This window comes from Oncorhynchus tshawytscha, unplaced genomic scaffold (assembly GCF_018296145.1).
Source record: "Oncorhynchus tshawytscha isolate Ot180627B unplaced genomic scaffold, Otsh_v2.0 Un_contig_7265_pilon_pilon, whole genome shotgun sequence".
In the NCBI taxonomy this organism is placed as follows: domain Eukaryota; kingdom Metazoa; phylum Chordata; class Actinopteri; order Salmoniformes; family Salmonidae; genus Oncorhynchus; species Oncorhynchus tshawytscha.
The window spans coordinates 266,112-286,757 of record NW_024609713.1 but is presented as its reverse complement, the minus strand read 5'-3'; the positions used below and the strand labels follow the sequence as shown (position 1 = coordinate 286,757).

Genomic DNA, 20,646 nt, shown 5'->3' with positions numbered 1-20,646 from the left:
GGAGGCTATATACAGGGGGTACCGGTACAGAGTCAATGTGGAGGCTATATACAGGGGTACCAGTACAGAGTCAATGTAGAGGCTATATACAGGGGGTACCGGTACAGAGTCAATGTGGCGGCTATATACAGTGGGTACCAGTACAGAGTCAATGTGGAGGCTATATACAGGGGGTACCAGTACAGAGTCAATGTGGAGGCTATATACAGGGGGTACCAGTACAGAGTCAATGTGGAGGCTATATACAGGGGGTACCAGTACAGAGTCAATGTGGAGGCTTTATACAGGGGGTACCAGTACAGAGTCAATGTGGAGGCTATATACAGGGGGTACCAGTACAGAGTCACTGCTGAGGCTATATACAGAGGGTACCGGTACAGAGTCAACGTGGAGGCTATATACAGGGGGTGCCAGTACAGAGTCAATGTGGAGGCAATATACAGGGCGTACCGGTACAGAGTCAATGTGGAGGCTATATACAGGGGGTACAGGTACAGAGTCAATGTGGAGGCTATATACAGGGGGTACAGGTACAGAGTCAATGTGCGGGAGCACCGATGACGAGGTAAGGAGATGATTGTGGACTTCAGGAAACAGCAGAGGGAACACCCCCCTATCCACATCGATGGAACAGTAGTGGAGAGGGTAGTAAGTTTTAAGTTCCTCGGCGTACACATCACAGACAAACTGAATTGGTCCACTCACACAGACAGCATCGTGAAGAAGGCGCAGCAGCGCCTCTTCAACCTCAGGAGGCTGAAGAAATTTGTCTTGTCACCAAAAGCACTCACAAACTTCTACAGATGCACAATCGAGAGCATCCTGGCGGGCTGTATCACCGCCTGGTACGGCAACTGCTCCGCCCACAACCGTAAGGCTCTCCAGAGGGTAGTGAGGTCTGCACAACGCATCACCAGGGGCAAACTACCTGCCCTCCAGGACACCTACACCACCCGATGTCACAGGAAGGCCATAAAGATCATCAAGGACAACAACCACCCGAGCCACTGCCTGTTCACCCCGCTATCATCCAGAAGGCGAGGTCAGTACAGGTGCATCAAAGCTGGGACCGAGAGACTGAAAAACAGCTTCTATCTCAAGGCCATCAGACTGTTAAACAGCCACCACTAACATTGAGTGGCTGCTGCCAACACACTGACTCAACTCCAGCCACTTTAATAATGGGAATTGATGTAAAATATATCAGTAGCCACTTTAAACAATGCTACCTAATATAATGTTTACATACCCTACATTATTCATCTCATATGTATACGTATATACTGTACTCTATATCATCTACTGCATCTTTATGTAATACATGTATCACTAGCCACTTTAACTATGCCACTTTGTTTACATAATCATCTCATATGTATATACTGTACTCAATACCATCTACTGCATCTTGCCTATGTCGCTCTGTACCATCACTCATTCATATATCTTTATGTACATATTCTTTATCCCCTTACACTTGTGTCTATAAGGTAGTAGTTTTGGAATTGTTAGCTAGATTACTTGTTGGTTATTACTGCATTGTCGGAACTAGAAGCACAAGCATTTCGCTACACTCGCATTAACATCTGCTAACCATGTGTATGTGACAAATAAAATTTGATTTGATTTGATTTGAGGTAATATGTGCTTGTACGTTGAGTTATTAAAGTGACTATGCATAGATAATAACAGAGAATAGCAGCAGCGTATAAGGGGGGAGGGGGCAATGCAAATATTCTGGGTAGCCATTTGAATAGATGTTCAGGAGTCTTATGGCTTGGGGGTAGAAGCTGTTTAGAAGTTTCTTGTACCTAGACTTGGAAGCCGTGGAACCGCAACACCAGGCAGCGATGCAACCTGTCAGGACGCACTCGGTGGTCACGTTGAGGAAGAGGTTTTTGTCCTTGAACCATACGGTCAGGTCTCTGGCCTCCCTATAGGCTGTCTCATCGCTGTCGGTGATCAGGCTGTTGTGTCATCAGCAAACTTGATGGTGTTGGAGTCATGCCTGGCCGTGCAGTCATGAGTGAACAGGGAGTACAGGAGGAGACCCGAGCATGCACCCCTGAGGAGCCCCTGTGTTGAGGATCAGCGTGGTGGATGTGTTGTTACCCTTACCACCTGGTGGCGGCCCGTCGAAGTCCAGGATCCAGTTGCAGAGGGAGGTGTTTAGTCCAAAGGTCTTTAGCTTTGAGGGCACTATGGTGTTGAACGCTGAGCCTGCATTCAACGACTTGCCTGCATTCTCACATAGGTGTTTAAAAAAATATATCTATATTTATCTAACCTGTATTTAACTAGGCAAGTCAGTTAAGAACAAATTCTTACTTACAAAGACGGCCTACCGGGAACAGTGGGGTTAACTGCCTTGTTCAGGAGCAGAACGACAGCTCAGGGATTCGATCCAGCAACCTTTCGGTTACTTACCCAACCCTCTAACCACTAGGCTACCTGCCGTGTTCCTTTTGTCCAGGTGTGAAAGGGCAGTGTGGAGTGCCATAGAGATTGCATCATTGGTATGCAAATTGGAGTGGGTCTAGGGTTTCTGGGATAATGGCATTGATGTGAGCCATGACCAGCCTTCCAATGCATTTCATGGCTACAGACGTGAGTGCTACGGGTCGGTAGTCATTTAGGCAGGTTACCTTAGTGTTCTTGGGCACAGGGACCAAGTAAACGTTCCCACTCTGGTGCCGACACCCCACTGAGAGTTCCTGCTCCTTAATCACAGCCACCACACAAATGGTAATCAAAACTGGATTAGGCCAACTTGGATGTCTGTTTGATTTCCATAATAGTAGCAAACTACTCAAGTCAATGTTGCACGCATCAAGTTTTTAATGTCACATGCACAAGTACAAGGACATGCCTTTCTTGCAAGCTTTTATCCCAACAATGCAGTTAATCGATATCAATCTAGTACGCATCAAGTAAGGTACAACAAAAACACAGGAAATACGAAGAACATGAGAAAGTAGGTATGCTATATACATGGTCAATTCCAATACCACAGTTACAGTTCTAACTAGACAAGTCAGTTAAGAACAAATTCTTATTTACAATGACGGCCTACACCGGCCAAACCCTCCCAGACGACACTGGGCCAATTGCGCGCTGCCCTATGTGCAGGGATACTGGAGGTAGATATGTACAGTACCAGTCAAAAGTTTGGACACACCTACGTTTTTTGTTTTGTTTACTATTTCTACATTGTAGAATAATAGTGAAGACATCAAAACTATGAAATAACACATATGGAATCATACAGTTCCCAAAAAAGTGTTAAACAAATATAAGTTAGAACAAATATATTTTAGATTGCAGATCCTTCAAAGTAGCCACCCTTTGCCTTGAAGACAGCTTTGCACACTTTCGGCATCCTCTCAACCAACTTCATGAGGAATGCTTTTCCAATAGTCTTGAAGGAGTTCCCACATATGCTGAGCACTTGTTGGCTGCTTTTCCTTCAGTCTGCGGTCCAACTCATCCCAAACCCTTTCAATTGGATTGAGGTTGGGTGATTGTGGAGGCCAGGTCATCTGATGCAGCACTCCTGCATGCAGCACACAAAGAAACTGCAGTTGGAACCAAAAATCTCAAATTTGGACTCATCAGAACAAAGAACAGATTTCCACCGGTCTAATGTCCATTGCTCTTTGCTTATTTGAGCTGTTCTTGCCATAATTTGAGCTGTTATTACCAAATAGGGATATCTTCTGTATACCATCCCTACCTTGTCACAACACAACTGATTGGCTCACATTCCTCAAATACATTTTTAACAAGGCACACCTGTTTATTGAAAGGCATTCTAGGTGACTACCTCATGGAGCTGGCTGAGAGAATGCCAAGCGTGTGCAAAGCTGTCATCAAGGGTGTTTAATTTGAAGAATCTAAAATCTAAAATATATTTTGATTTGTTTAACACTTTTTGGGTTGCTACATGATTCCATATATGTTATTTCATAGTCTTCACTATTATTCTACAATGTTGAAAATAGTCAAAATAAAGAAAAACCCTAGAATGAGTAGGTGTGTCCAAACTTTTGACTTGGGGAAACGTGACTGGGCATCAGGATATATGATAAACAAAGTAGCAGCAGCATATATGATGATTGTATGTGAGTGTGCGTGTTATATGTGTGTGAGCAAATGAAATGAGTGTAGTGTCAGTGTGTGTGAGTGAGTGAGTGTGTAGCGTGTTGTCCACAGGAGACATGGCAATAAAATATTGCCTTTTGTCAAGATTGAAGATTGTATGGAAAAAGACTTGACACACACAACTGTTGCTATGGCACCACCACCTACACTACATGGCCAGAGGTAAGTAGACAGCCCGTCAAATGAGTGGATTCAGCTATTTCAGCCACACGCCTTGCTGACAGGTGTACAGAATCGAGCACACAGCCATGCAATCTCTATAGACAAACATTGGCAGTAGAATGGCCTTACTGAAGAGCTCAGTGACTTTCAACGTGTCACCATTATAGGATACCTCTTTTCAAACAAGTCAGTTCGTCAATTTCTGCCCTGCTAGAGCTGTCCCTGGCAACTGTAAGTGCTGTTATTGTGAAGTGGAAACGTCTATGAGCAACAAAAAGGCTCAGCCGTGAAGTGGAAACATCTAGGAGCACCATGGCTCAGCCGTGAAGTGGAAACCTCTTGGAGCACCATGGCTCAGCCGTGAAGTGGAAACCTCTAGGAGCACCATGGCTCAGCCGTGAAGTGGAAACATCTAGGAGCAACAACGGCTCAGCCGTGAAGTGGAAACATCTAGGAGCACCATGGCTCAGCCGTGAAGTGGAAACATCTAGGAGCACCATGGCTCAGCCGTGAAGTGGAAACCTCTAGGAGCACCATGGCTCAGCCGTGAAGTGGAAACATCTAGGAGCAACAACGGCTCAGCCGTGAAGTGTAAACATCTAGGAGCACCATGGCTCAGCCGTGAAGTGGCACCATGGCTCAGCCGTGAAGTGTAAACATCTAGGAGCACCATGGCTCAGCCGTGAAGTGTAAACATCTAGGAGCACCATGGCTCAGCCGTGAAGTGTAAACATCTAGGAGCACCATGGCTCAGCCGTGAAGTGTAAACATCTAGGAGCACCATGGCTCAGCCGTGAAGTGTAAACATCTAGGAGCACCATGGCTCAGCCGTGAAGTGTAAACATCTAGGAAACTCAGCCGTGAAGTGTAAACATCTAGGAGCACCATGGCTCAGCCGTGAAGTGTAAACATCTAGGAGCAACAACGGCTCAGCCAACGGCTCAGCCGTGAAGTGTAAACCTCTAGGAGCACCATGGCTCAGCCGTGAAGTGGAAACCTCTAGGAGCACCATGGCTCAGCCGTGAAGTGTAAACATCTAGGAGCAACAACGGCTCAGCCGTGAAGTGTAAACATCTAGGAGCACCATGGCTCAGCCGTGAAGTGGAAACCTCTAGGAGCAACAACGGCTCAGCCGTGAAGTGGACGTCCTGGATCTGAACCTTCAAAATGAGCTTCAGGAAGTCAACTGCTGTTGGGGTAAGTTTCTCAAAAACAAGTGAAATTCAAAAAAAACTTCTATAACATGTAATTTACATCAAAAAGAAATAGTGAAATTCTCCTTTAAGCATTGCTGTGGACATAGAACACATTAGTGGGGACCAAGGCTACACAGCACTAAGACACAACACATTAGTGGGGACCAAGGCTACACAGCACTAAGACACAACACATTAGTGGGGACCAAGGCTATACAGCACTAAGACACAACACATTAGTGGGGACCAAGGCTATACAGCACTAAGACACAACACATTAGTGGGGACCAAGGCTACACAGCACTAAGACACAACACATTAGTGGGGACCAAGGCTATACAGCACTAAGACACAACACATTAGTAGGGACCAAGGCTATACAGCACTAAGACACAACACATTAGTAGGGACCAAGGCTATACAGCACTAAGACACAACACATTAGTAGGGACCAAGGCTATACAGCACTAAGACACAACACATTAGTTATACAGCACTAAGACACAACACATTAGTGGGGACCAAGGCTATACAGCACTAAGACACAACACATTAGTGGGGACCAAGGCTACACAGCACTAAGACACAACACATTAGTAGGGACCAAGGCTATACAGCACTAAGACACAACACATTAGTGGGGACCAAGGCTATACAGCACTAAGACACAACACATTAGTAGGGACCAAGGCTATACAGCACTAAGACACAACACATTAGTAGGGACCAAGGCTATACAGCACTAAGACACAACACATTAGTGGGGACCAAGGCTATACAGCACTAAGACACAACACATTTAGTAGGGACCAACAACACATTAGGCCAAGGCTATATACAGCACTAAGACACAACACATTAGTAGGGACCAAGGCTATACAGCACTAAGACACAACACATTAGTGGGGACCAAGGCTATACAGCACTAAGACACAACACATTAGTAGAGACCAAGGCTAACAGCACTAAGACACAACACATTAGTACAGCACTAAGACACAACACATTAGTAGACACAACACATTAGACCAAGGCTATACAGCACTAAGACACAACACATTAGTGGGGACCAAGGCTATACAGACACAACACATAAGACAAGGCAACACATTTAGTAGGGACCAAGGCTATACAGCACTAAGACACAACACATTAGTAGGGACCAAGGCTATACAGCACATTAGTAAGGGGACCAAGGCTTAGTACAGCACAGCACTAAGACACAACACATTAGTGGGGACCAGCACTAAGACACAATTACAGCACAAGGGACCACTATACAGCACTAAGACACAACACATTAGTAGGGACCAAGGCTATACAGCACTAAGACACAACACATTAGTAGGGACCAAGGCTATGAGAAATAGACACACCATCTGGAGGATTAGCAATGGGTTTCATCTTCTTTGTCGAGCATCGCCACAACCAGAGAATGAAGCCTTACTAATGTTGCTGAAGACTGCAGCAGAATGAGTTCAGGCAGGTGAGAGAGGGACGCTCAGGGAGGTTAATTAACTTTGGTGATCGTCCCCATTCCCTCAGTGTGCATTACCTTTCAAAATGGAGACACATGCACACAGTGACACGCACGCAGGAACACACACACACACACCCTCTCAGTGTTCATTACCTTTGAATGGAGCCACACACTGACAGTGGTAATTGCCAGGCTGGTCAATGCAAGTGGCTCCGTTCTTGCAGGGAGAAGAGGCACACTCGTCAATGTCGAACTCACACCCAGCGCCTTTGATACAAACAACAACATAAACAAATAAATAAGTCATGTTTTTAGGGGTCAGTGAGGCTAGTAGCAGGCCTATGTCCCAAATGGCACCCTATTCCATATATAGTGCACTACTTTTGACCAGAGGCATATGGGTCCAAAAGCAGTGCACTATGAAGGGATCAAGGTGCCATTTGGGATGCAAACCAGGACAGTTAATAATCTCTTCGGTTGGACACAGGAAACAGGATCTAATGAGCCCATGGAGCAGTAACTAACTGTGTATCTTCTGTCTTCACTCCTCATCAGTTAGTCAGAGAACACAACAAATGGTTGCATCCCAAATGGTATCCTATTCCTTATACGGCGCACTACCAGGGTCCAGCACTATGTAGGGAACAGGGTGCCGTTTGGGACGCTGTCGACGTGTGATGTGCTTTGTCCAGACTACAGGCATGTAAACATCCCTTTACTCACTCTTCTCCCCTGGGGTTGGCAGATCTATTTCATTAAGGTGTTTCACCCATAGGAATCTATTTCCATTGTTCCACCGCTGCCTAGCAACACTAGAGTTCAAAACATAGACTGTGGTTGCCAGTGTACCTAAGCAGCACGTTGTTGAAGACATACACTGGAAAACAATCAAACTCCACAGACATCTTTGTCTGTAGATGATACCGCCCACGGACACAAACTTCTGTGTGAAGGATTTTCTTGGTGAAAACTGGAAGCATCTACCAGTGAGGCTATGGTAAAGCATGAATATGGCTATGCAGATTAGAGTGAATAGAGCCTACTATAGTTTGCTAAGATAAAGCTACAGGATTCATATTCAGTAGGTTATATTGTCAATGCTTGTTTAGTTCAGTATGCATTAATTCATTAAAATTCAGTAAGTTAGATACACTGACCAGTAAAGCCGGGTAGACAGACACATTCATAGCCATTGGCCAGGTCCAAACACGTGCTATTGTGTCTGCATGGCCCTGACAGACACTCATCAATGTTGATTTCACAGTAGTCACCTGTAGGGAAAGACCAAATGAAAGAGGAAGGAACAGTTTCATGAAAACTCCCATTCCTACCAATTATAAACCAAGTGTTAAAGAATCCCCTTTGCAAGTGAAATCTTAAAAGCCTCCGAGCTATCCACCTTCTGAACTCTAAAAATAAAAGAGAGAAACTCAGTTCAAGATGGGTTACTAAAATATGGATCCCTCGATTTGCATATATTCATCTAGTTAACTCAGACAATTTCCTAACAATTCAGATTGAAATGAACTGAGAAATAATAGAGAGACCTCTCGTCTGACATTAGATAAATTATCCCTTATGTTTTCAATATGACCTTACATGACCCAGCACGGTCCCAAATGGCACCCTATTCCCTTATAGTGCACTACTTTTGACCAGAGCAGTGATAAGCTAACCGGGGCTCTGGTCAAACATAATGCACAATAAGGGAATAGGGTGCCATTTGGAACACAACCCAGTGTATTGAACATAATGAACATTGACATAGTTATAATGGTTGTACACCTCTCGTACAGGACAGCATTAATTTACATGCATATAGGAATATTAGCATAGCTAATTACACAGTAGATTGCTATAGGCTGTCAAGTTATATTGTTTGAATTGACTTTGCTTGACTTCACTTCGTAAAACAGACCTCAACAAAGGTGTTGGTGGTGTTTCTGTTATTGAACTGCTACGTGGTCACAACTGGTGTCAGTGGTGTTTCTGTTATTGAACTGCTACGTGATCACAACTGGTGTCAGTGGTGTTTCTGTTATTGAACTGCTACGGTCACAACTGGTGTCAGTGGTGTCACTGCTGTGGTCACAACTGGAGTCAGTGGTGTTTCAGTTATTGAACTGCTTCACAACTGGTGTCAGTGGTGTTTCTGTTATTGAACTGCTACGTGATCACAACTGGTGTCAGTGGTGTTTCTGTTATTGAACTGCTACGTGATCACAACTGGTGTCAGTGGTGTTTCTGTTATTGAACTGCTACGTGGTCACAACTGGTGTCAGTGGTGTTTCAGTTATTGAACTGCTACGTGATCACAACTGGTGTCAGTGGTGTTTCTGTTATTGAACTGCTACGTGATCACAACTGGTGTTGTGTTCCCACAATAAGTTGGGTGAATGACAGAGCTGGAGTAACTAAGTCAGGTGTGTAGGCCTCCTTGCTCGGCACACGCAGTTTCAGTTCTGCCCACAAATCTTCGATAGGATTGAGGTCAGGGCTTTGTGATGGCCACTCCAGTACCTTAACTTTGTTGTCCTGAAGACATTTTTTGGAAGTATGCTTGGGGTCAACTTTGGACGTATGCTTGGGGTCATTGTCCATTTGGAAGACCCATTTGACCAAGCTTTAACTTTAACTGACTGATGTCTTGAGATGTTTCTTCAATATATCCACATAATATTCCTGCCTCATGATGCCATCTATTTTCTGAAGTGCACCAGTCCCTCCTGCAGCAAAGCGCCATCCCCATGCTTCATGTTTGGGATGGTGTTCTTCAGCTTGCAAGCCTCCCACTTGTTCCCCCAAACATAACAATGGTCATTATGGCCAAACAGTTCTATTTTTGTTTCATCAGACCAGAGGACAGTCTTTTCCAAAAATTGTCCCCATGTGCAGTTGCAAACCGTAGTCTGGCTTTTTTAAATGGTGGTTTTGGAGCAGTGGCTTCTTCCTTGCTGAGCGGCCTTTCAGGTTGTGTCGATATAGGACTTGTTTTATTGTGGACATAGATACTTTTATACCTGTTCCCTACAGCATCTTCACAAGGTCCTTTGCTGTTGTTCTGGGATTGATTTGGACTTTTCGCAGCAAAGTACATTCATCTCTAGGAGACAGAATGTGTCTCCTTCCTGAGCGGTATGACGGATGCGAGGCCCATGGTGTTTATACTTGTGTACTATTGTTTGTACAGATGAACATGGTACCTTCAGGTGTTTGGAAATTGCTCCCGAGGATGAACCAGACCTGTGGAGGTCTACAATCTTTTCTGAGCTATTGGCTGATTTCTATTGATTTTCCTATGATGTCAAGCAAAGAGGCACTGGTTTGAAGGTAAGCCTTGAAATACATCCACAGGTACACCTCTAATTGACTCAAATTATGTCAATTAGCCTATCAGATGCTTCTAAAACCATGACATTTTCTGGAATTTTCCAAGCTGTTTAAAAGGCACAGTCAACTTAGTGTATGTAAACTTCTGACCCACTGGAATTGTGATACAGTGAATTATAAGTGAAATAATCTCTCTGTAAACAATTGTTGGAAAAATTACTTGTGTCATGCACAAAGTAGATGTCCTAACTGACTTGCCAAAACTAGAGTTTGTTAACAAGAAATTTGTGGTTGAAAACTGAGTTTTAATGACTCCAACCTAAGTGTATGTAAACTTCCGACTTCAACTGTACATAGTGCATTACAGCATATACAGCCTCCCAAACTTACAGGAGGGTACAGTGGTTCCTCCTTTAAAAGTTGCAAACTTGCCCCGCGGGACTTAGAGGTACCCAGCGACATGGCTTCATGGCTCCAGACACAGCTTCATGGCTCCAGACCCGGCTTCATGGCTCCAGACCCGGCTTCAATGCTCCAGACCCGGCTTCAATGCTCCAGACCCGGCTTCATGGCTCCAGACCCGGCTTCATGGCTCCAGACCCGGCTTCATGGCTCCAGACCCGGCTTCATGGCTCCAGACCCGGCTTCATTGCTCCAGACCCAGCTTCATTGCTCCAGACCCGGCTTCATTGCTCCAGACCCGGCTTCATGGCTCCAGACCCGGCTTCATGGCTCCAGACCCGGCTTCATGGCTCCAGACACGGCTTCATTGCTCCAGACCCGGCTTCATTGCTCCAGACCCGGCTTCATTGCTCCAGACACGGCTTCATTGCTCCAGACACGGCTTCATTGCTCCAGACACGGCTTCATTGCTCCAGACACGGCTTCATTGCTCCAGACCCAGCTTCATTGCAGTCATTTTGCATTTGGGTCCCAAGGTTTTTATATGACCAATCATATTGAGTGGTTCCAATGACGATTTTTGACACGTGTCACGCCCTGACCTTAGAGAGCCTTGTTTATTCTCTATTTGGTTAGGTCAGGGTGTGACTTGGGTGGGCAAATCTATGTTTCTATTTCTTTGTTGGCCTAATATGGTTCCCAATCAGAGGCAGCTGTTTATCGTTGTCTCTGATTGGGGATCATACTTAGGCAGCCCTTATCCCACCTTAGATTGTGGGATCTTGATTTTGTATCGGTGCTGTGTAGCCTGCAGAACTTTACGTTTGTTTTGGATTTTGTTGTTTTTCGGTGTTCATTTTTAATAAAGTAAGATGTTCACCTACCACGCTGCACTTTGGTCTCCTCATTCTAACGAACGTAACAACGCGAGCCACCCTTGACTTGTGTCATTCTTCAAAAAAGATGGCTGACAAAACGTTACGGTGGAACCAGATGTAAGTTGTTATAATGTCATAACGAGTCAAGCAAAAAATGTACAATTGAGAGGAATATGTTAGTTAATGTAGAGACAAACGTTTGTGTATATTTTTATCATAAAGTATCTCTCCAGGAACAGGGTTGGAGTTAACCTTCAGGAGGGTATATCTACAGGAACAGGTTTGGAGAGCCCTGTTCTATATCTTACATCTTAGAAACATACTTTAAGGTAAGGTATTTAAAATGATTTAAGGGGTTTAAGTATTAATGATGACATTTTCGTCCCAGATCTATTTGTGCTGCCTTGTCAACTCCTACAGTCAACGTCCTGTGATGTCACATGTGTTTCTCATGACAACAACCATAAGGGTTACAGTACAAATGTACGTGTGTGTGGTGTGCGTGCGTGCGGTGTGTGTGTGTGTACCTGTGACTCCGATTGGGCATAAGCAGCTGAATGCGTTGAGCTCATCAGAGCAGGAAGCTCCGTTGTGGCAGGGCTGGCTCAGACACTCGTTTACCTCCACCTCACAGTTATTACCTGGAAAAACAGGAGAGGTTCACTGCATGAAGGTCCACACATGCATAGTCTACATACAGACACACGCACACACTCTGCACACACACAGACACACACACACAGCACACACAGACTCACACAGACACACACAGCACACACAGACTCACACAGACACACACAGCACATACACAGAAGCATCTGCCAGTTTTTGAGACATAAATAAAAAGGCCCCCTTTAATCAAATAAGCTTCCTTAATGATGTGAGGAAGAGAGGAAAGGGGGAAGAGGAATGGAGAGAGGAAGGGGAGGAGAGGTAGGGGGAAATGGAAGGGGAGGAGAGGTAGGGGGAAATGGAAGGGGAGGAGAGGTAGGGGGGGGAAATGGAAGGGGAGGAGGTAGGGGGAAATGGAAGGGGAGGAGAGGTAGGGGGAAATGGGAAGGGGAGGTAGGGGGAAGGGGAGGAGAGGTAGGGGGAAGGGGAGGAGAGGTAGGGGAAATGGAAGGGGAGAGCTAGAGGAAATGGAAGGGGAAGAGGGAGGAGAGGTAGGGGGAAATGGAAGGTTATAGGAGAGCCGGAAATGAAGGGGAGGAAGGGGGGAGGAGAGGTAGGGGAATGGGAGGACTGGAAGGGAATGAGGAGAGAAGGGGGAATGCTATGGAAGGGGGGAGAGAATGCTACTGAAATGGAAGAATGCTAGAGAGGTAGAGGAACTGAATGGAGAGAGGTAGGGGAAATGAATGCTACTGAGAGGTGGGGGAATGCTAGGAGACTGAATGCTAGGGGAGAAGGGGAGAATGCTACTGGGAAACTGAATGCTACTGAGAGATAAAATGGAAGTGAATGCTATAGGAAATGGAATGCTACTGAGAGACTGCTACTGAGAGAGACTGAATGCTACTGAGAGACTGAATACTGAGAGACTGAATGCTACTGAGAGAGAATGCTAGGAAACTGAATGCTACTGAGAGACTGAATGCTACTGAGAGAGAGGAACTGAAGAGACTGAATGCTACTGAGAGAAGAGGAGACTGAATGACTGAGAGACTGACTGAATGCTACTGAGAGACTGAATGCTACTGAGAGATGAAATGCTACTGAGAGACTGAATGCTCAAAGACTGACTGAGACTGAATGATACTGAGAGAAGAGGAACTGAATGCTACTGAGAGACTGAATGCTACTGAGAGATGAGAAACTGAATGCTACTGAGAGATGAGAAACTGAATGCTACTGAGAGACTGAATGCTACTGAGAGAAGAGGAACTGCATGCTACTGAGACTGAATGCTACTGAGAGACTGAATGCTACTGAGAGACTGAATGCTACTGAGAGAAGAGGAACTGAATGCTACTGAGAGAAGACTGAATGCTACTGAGAGAGAACTGAATGCTACTGAGAGACTGAATGCTACTGAGAGAAGAGGAACTGAATGCTACTGAGAGACTGAATGCTACTGAGAGAAGAGGAACTGAATGCTACTGAGAGAAGAATGCTACTGACTGAATGCTACTGAGAGACTGAATGCTACTGAGAGAAGAGAGAAGAGACTGAATGCTACTGAGAGACTGAATGCTACTGAGAGAAGAATGCTACTGAACTGAATGCTACTGAGAGAAGAGGAACTGAATGCTACTGAGAGACTGAATGCTACTGAGAGACTGAATGCTACTGAGAGAGGACTGAATGCTACTGAGAGAAGAGGAACTGAATGCTACTGAGAGACTGAATGCTACTGAGAGACTGAATGCTACTGAGAGAAGAGGAACTGAATGCTACGGAGAGACTGAATGCTACGGAGAGACTGAATGCTACTGAGACTGAATGCTACTGAGAGAAGAGGAACTGAATGCTACTGAGAGACTGAATGCTACTGAGAGACTGAATGATACTGAGAGAAGAGGAACAGAATGCTACTGAGAGACTGAATGCTACTGAGAGACTGAATGCTACTGAGAGAAGAGGAACTGAATGCTACTAAGAGACTGAATGCTACTGAGAGAAGAGGAACGGAATGCTACTGAAAGACGGAATGCTACTGAGAGACTGAATGCTACTGAGAGACTAAATGCTACTGAGAGACTGAATGCTACTGAGAGACTGAATGCTACTGAGAGACTGAATGCTACTGAGAGACTGAATGCTACTGAGAGACTGAATGCTACTGAGAGACTGAATGCTACTGAGAGAAGAGGAACTGAATGCTACTGAGAGACAATGCTACTGAGAGACTGAATGCTACTGAGAGACTGAATGCTACTGAGAGAAGAGGAACTGAATGCTACTGAGAGAAGAGGAACTGAATGCTACTGAGAGACGGAATGCTACTGAGAGACTGAATGCTACTGAGAGAAGAGGAACTGAATGCTACTGAGAGACTGAATGCTACTGAGAGACTGAATGCTACTGAGAGAAGAGGAACTGAATGCTACTAAGAGACTGAATGCTACTGAGAGAAGAGGAACGGAATGCTACTGAAAGACGGAATGCTACTGAGAGACTGAATGCTACTGAGAGACTAAATGCTACTGAGAGACTGAATGCTACTGAGAGACTGAATGCTACTGAGAGAAGAGGAACTGAATGCTACTGAGAGAAGAGGAACTGAATGCTACTGAGAGACGGAATGCTACTGAGAGACTGAATGCTACTGAGAGAAGAGGAACTGAATGCTACTGAGAGACTGAATGCTACTGAGAGAAGAGGAACTGAATGCTACTGAGAGACTGAATGCTACTGAGAGAAGAGGAACTGAATGCTACTGAGAGACTGAATGCTACTGAGAGAAGAGGAACTGAATGCTACTGAGAGACTGAATGCTACTGAGAGAAGAGGAACTGAATGCTACTGAGAGACTGAATGCTACTGAGAGACTGAATTCTACTGAGAGAAGAGGAACTGAATGCTACTGAGAGAAGAGGAACTGCATGCTACTGAGAGAAGAGGAACTGCATGCTACTGAGAGACTGAATGCTACTGAGAGAAGAGGAACTGAATGCTTCTGAGAGAAGTGTGTAATGGAACTGCCGTATGACATGTGGAAGGTAAATAAGTGTTTAACAATACCAACCTACATAGGGAGGCTTGAGGTCTTTGACACCAAAAGACAAACAGTCGATGGAATTACGAGCAAAGGGGCCCTGACATCCCCTGTTGACAACGTAGCTACTCACCAATGAATCCAGGTGCACAGAAACAATTGTAGCCGTTGACGGTGTCTTTGCAAATACTCAGAACACCGCACGGCTGCTCTTCACAGTCATCTATGTTCACGTCACAGAATTGTCCCGTTAAACCTGAATAAAGAAAAGACGAATGAGACCCTCTGAATTAAGGGCTGGAATTATGAGGGTATCACTTTGAGAATGTAATAATGTGTTTCTTTTTGTTAAAATCAGAGAATGTTATACTGGCAATTCAGAGTGACCTTAACCCAATTCCAAACACCTCTTTATCAAACTTTACTCATCTCTCTGGGATGCTATTGGCTCCTTAACCCACTAACACATATTTTCTATTGCTTCCTTAACCCACTAACACACCTTTCATTGGCTCCGATCAAATGGTTAACATATTAACACACCTTGTTATTGGCTCCCATCAACTGGTTAACTTAACCCACTAACACACCTGATTCAATTGGTCAACTACTAATTTTATCAATTCAATCAGGTGTTCTTGTTTCAGTAAGGAAATAAGTGGGGCAGCCAGAGGTACTTGAGGAGAGGTTGAGGAAACGCTGCATTCTTATTTCTCCTTTTAGTATTCAGTCATCCTAAATGCAGGGACAAGACCCTGAAATAAATATAAACATTACCACAGGTTTCAGTAACAAGGAGCCAATGTCTTACAGGGCAACGCACATGCCAAGCACGCACACACACCCCATTAAAATCACACGCCCTGTTTCTTTGTTCCTGGTGATTAGCTTACCGGGTAAACAATGGCACTTGAATCCTCTCGGTAGATCCACACACTTTGATCCGCGATGACACAGCCCATCGACGCAGTGACTTATGGGGATTTCGCACAGCCGCCCCATGTACCCGTGTTGGCAGACGCATTTGAAGCCGTTCGGCAGCTCTTCACAGAACAGGGTCCCCTCCGGGTCACAGGGATTCAACACACACTGGTTCACGGGTGCAGAGCAGTCATCGGCTCCCCATCCTGTATGCATTGGGGTTTGGATCAAAGAGCTGATTGATGTCTGTGTGTTGAATAACAGCTGTGTTCTGTGTTCTATTCTTCTACCCACACCTCTTCTGATACACAGGCTTAAATTGTCATTTCTCAAGATGCTCCTGTCATTGTAAGACATTTTTATTTTATGATTTCTGCTTTACATATGTTATATTTTTCACAGTTAGATAGAGGCCCTTAGGCAGTGGAAATACTAGGAAATAGAGGCCCTTAGACAGTGGAAATAGTAGGAAATAGAGGGCCTTACACAGTGGAAATACTAGGAAATAGGATTTGTAAATATAGTCCAACCACCAACCTACATATAGGTATTAAGGGGTGTTTGTGTTTTCCTACATTTATAATTAGACACTCATTCAAGTAATGCATGGCTTTGGTCGACTACTCTCTATTATGATCCAGTGGATGTTATTTAAATTAGGTTTGGTTTGGTAATAACAGAGTGCACACAGAGTAATCAATAACAATAACATAGCCTCTTTGCCGGCATCCCAAATGACACCCTATTCCCTACACTACTTTTTGACCAGAGCCATATGGGGCCATTTAGGACTCAGCCTTTTACTACTGATTTTACAAAAGGGATTATTGTAGAATAAACAACAAGAGCATCTAAAAACAACCGGAGGGTCTATAAATTGAATAAATTGCTTAACAATGATTGTGTACAAAGATGGAGGCATAATACTAATTTGACTTCAATGGATTTCAGATATAAGATCTTAATTTGATCACGCTGTTGCAGGATAACTTTCCTCCAATGCAGGAAATTTTAAACTAGGTGTTTTGTGGTTTAATGTAACTTCAGCAGAGCCAGATAACGATATATCAACAGGATTAAATCACCCAGATACAGGTCTTTTGTTACCTACTTTAGAGAAAATGGTTCTAAAGGGTTAGAGGGATAAGAGGTTGTAGATGGAACCTTGGAACGAAGGAGGTCCTTCTGAAGAAAAGGTTTTAAAGAAGAACCAGAAGGGTTAGGGTTCTGGTTCTAGGTAGGACCTTATTTTCTCAGAGTAAACTGTAGTTCACAGTACAGTGCAGTATCTGATAAGGGGACAAACTTTACCTGGTGGACAAGTGCAGTGAACCACTCCGGCAAAAATATAACAGGTGCCGCCATTTTTGCATTTTGTCCTATCTCCTGACGCACATTCAATAACAGGTGTAGAGCAGTTTTTACCTGGAAAAGTCAAACAAAAAGATGTTCAGAAGGACAAATACAACAAAACCACTGTGCACAACTAATATTCCATCAGTACTGTACAACAGAACCAATGTGCACAAACAATATCCCATCAACATTGTGACAGTGTTCATGGAGACTAAATGACTGCAGTACTGTGTATCTGCTGTCTACATTCTGCAATTTACATCACAGAGAGGGGAGACTAAATGACTGCAGCACTGTGTATCTGCTGTCTACATTCTGCCATTTACATCACAGAGAGGGGAGACTTAATGACTGCAGTACTGTCTATCTACATTCTGCATCACAGAGAGGGGAGACTAAATGACTAGCATTCTGCTGTCGCCATTTACATCACAGAGAGGGGAGACTAAATGACTGCAGCACTGTGTATCTGCTGTCATTTACATCTCTGCCATTCTGCCGTTTACATCACAGAGAGGGGAGAGACTGCAGCACTGTGTATGACTGCACATCACAGCAAATGACTGTGTATCTGCTGTCTACATTCTGCCATTTACATCACAGAGAGGGGAGACTAAATGACTGCAGCACTGTGTATCTGCTGTCTACATTCTGCCGTTTACATCACAGAGAGGGGAGACTAAATGACTGCAGCACTGTGTATCTGCTGTCTACATTCTGCCATTTACATTACAGAGAGGGGAGACTAAATGACTGCAGCACTGTGTATCTGCTGTCTACATTCTGCCGTTTACATCACAGAGAGGGGAGACTAAATGACTGCAGTACTGTGTATCTGCTGTCTACATTCTGCCATTTACATTACAGAGAGGGGAGACTAAATGACTGCAGTACTGTGTATCTGCTCAATTGAAATGAAGCTGAATGTAAAGGTTTGAATGTCAAATATTTAGTCGACTGTCTCCGTCTCAGGGAGAAGAGTGTACAGTATGTGTTAATTTGAAAATAAGCTGGATTCATTTGTTATTATCACAGCTTTATTGTTGCGTGAGATTTTAAACAAACTTATTCCAAAACATCATCGACATGTCTCCTGCCCCACGAGAGGAAACAACATGCTGGACCATGTGTACACAAACATCTGTGACATGTACAAAACCATCCCCCGCACCCACTTCTGCCAATTAGATCGCGTCTCTCTGTCCCTACTCCCCGCCTACAAGCAGCATCTCAAGAGGGAACCGCCAACTCCGAGAATAGTGAGGCGCTGGACAGAGGGGGCAGACCTAATGCTGCAGGACTGTTCTGTTAATACTGATTGAAATATGTTCAAAGATTCATCCCCGCAGGACTCATCCATCAACATTGAGGAATATACATCATCAGTCAAAGGCTTCATTAGGAAATGTGTTTGATGACGTTGTACCCACAATAACAAACCGGACATGCCCCAACCAAAAACCCTGGATGAACGGTACGGATAAATCATATCGTGCTGAGAGCCCGTAATGCAGCATTCAATGTCAGCAGAACGAACCCAGACGACTCGGTAGCACGCAATGAATACAAGGCAAGCAGGTACGAGTGCCGCAAATCTATTAGATGGAAAAAAAACACAACTCTGACTTGTGACGCTTGTGTCAAGGACTACAAGCTATCAAGGAGTGCAGGCTATCAAGGACTGTAGGCTATCAAGGACTGCAGGCTATCAAGAACTGTAGGCTATCAAGGACTGCAGGCTATCAAGGACTACCGGATATCAAGGACTACAGGCTATCAAGGACTACAGGCTATCAAGGACTACAGGCTATCAAGGACTACAAGCTATCAAGAACTGCAGGCTATCAAGGACTGGAGGCTATCAAGGACTACAGGCTATCAAGGACAACAGGCTATCAAGGACTACAGGCTATCAAGGACTGCAGACTATCAAGGACTACAGGCTATCAAGGACTGCAGGCTATCAAGGACTACAGGCTATCAAGGACTACAGGCTATCAAGGACTAGAAAGGCAAATCCAGCTTTATGATGCCCCTGAAGCCTCCCTTCCAAGCAGACAATACCGAGTCATCCAGGCCTTTTCTCTCTGCTCCAGACGACCAGGCGCTTTTGTTCTCCAAGGCCGACGTAAGGAAAACTCTCAAAAGAGTGAATACTCACAAACCTCAGAGTGCGTGCAGACCAGCTGGTGGACATCTTCAACCTGTCCCTGTCCCAGGCTGTACTCCCCACTTGCTACAAGGAGACCACCATCGTCCCAGTGCCCAGAAAAAACGCTTTGAGAGGTTGGTCATGGCCCACGTCAAGGCCATCATACCAGACACAATGAACAGATCCATGGAAGATGCCATTTTCATCGCTATTCAAACAGCTCTAACACATCTGGACAACAGGAACCCCTATGTGAGAATGCTGTTCATAGACTACAGTTCAGCATTCAACACAGCTGTTCCCTCCAGGCTCGACACCAAGCTCAGAGCCCTGGGTCTGGACACCAGGGCACAACACCTCTTCCACACTGACTAAGCACAGGGCACCCCAGCGGTGTTTCCTCAGCCCTCTGTTGTACACCCTGTTCACCCACGACTGTGTGGCTTTGCACGACGCCAACTCCATCATCTGGTTTAATGTCAACGCCAGGGCTGCAGGCCTGATAACCAACAACAACCAGTCACCCTATTGGGAGGAGGTAAGTGAACTGGCATTGTGGTGCCAGGACAAAAAACTATCTCAACGTAAGGAAAAAAAAAGCAGATGATTGTGGACTTCAGTGAGCAAAGGAGGGAACACGTCCCGATCCACATCATACAGGACTGCAGTAGAGAGAGTCGGCAGCTTTAAGTTCTACTGCGTCCACATCACCGAGGACTTGACATGGAACAACAACACCACCACTCTGGTCAAGAGGGCGCATTAGTGCCTCTACTTTGTATGGCGACAAAATAAATCCGGCATGCCACCCCGGGTCCTCTCCAAATAATACCACTGCACCATCGAGAGCGTCCTGACCAGTTGCATCATGGCCTTGTAAGGAAATTGCTCCATCCACATCCGCAAGGCCCTTCAGCGGGTGGTGAAGACGGCCCAGTACATCACTGGGA

At 44.9% G+C, this 20,646-nt stretch overlaps 1 protein-coding gene across 1 annotated transcript in view; it reads right to left on the bottom strand.

Moving 5' to 3' along the window:
• The window catches only part of eys (eyes shut homolog), a gene marked incomplete at its 3' end in the record, with an annotated part of 180,883 nt that overhangs the window by 42,211 nt on the left and 118,026 nt on the right, over positions 1-20,646 (bottom strand). Inside the window, exons 16-21 of the mRNA XM_042317175.1 lie at positions 17,500-17,613; positions 16,161-16,394; positions 15,401-15,523; positions 12,137-12,250; positions 8,157-8,270; positions 7,153-7,266 (exon numbers count right to left, since the gene is read on the bottom strand). Coding sequence (XP_042173109.1) covers positions 7,153-7,266; positions 8,157-8,270; positions 12,137-12,250; positions 15,401-15,523; positions 16,161-16,394; positions 17,500-17,613 — 813 coding nt within the window. The remainder of the gene's footprint in view (positions 1-7,152; positions 7,267-8,156; positions 8,271-12,136; positions 12,251-15,400; positions 15,524-16,160; positions 16,395-17,499; positions 17,614-20,646) is intronic.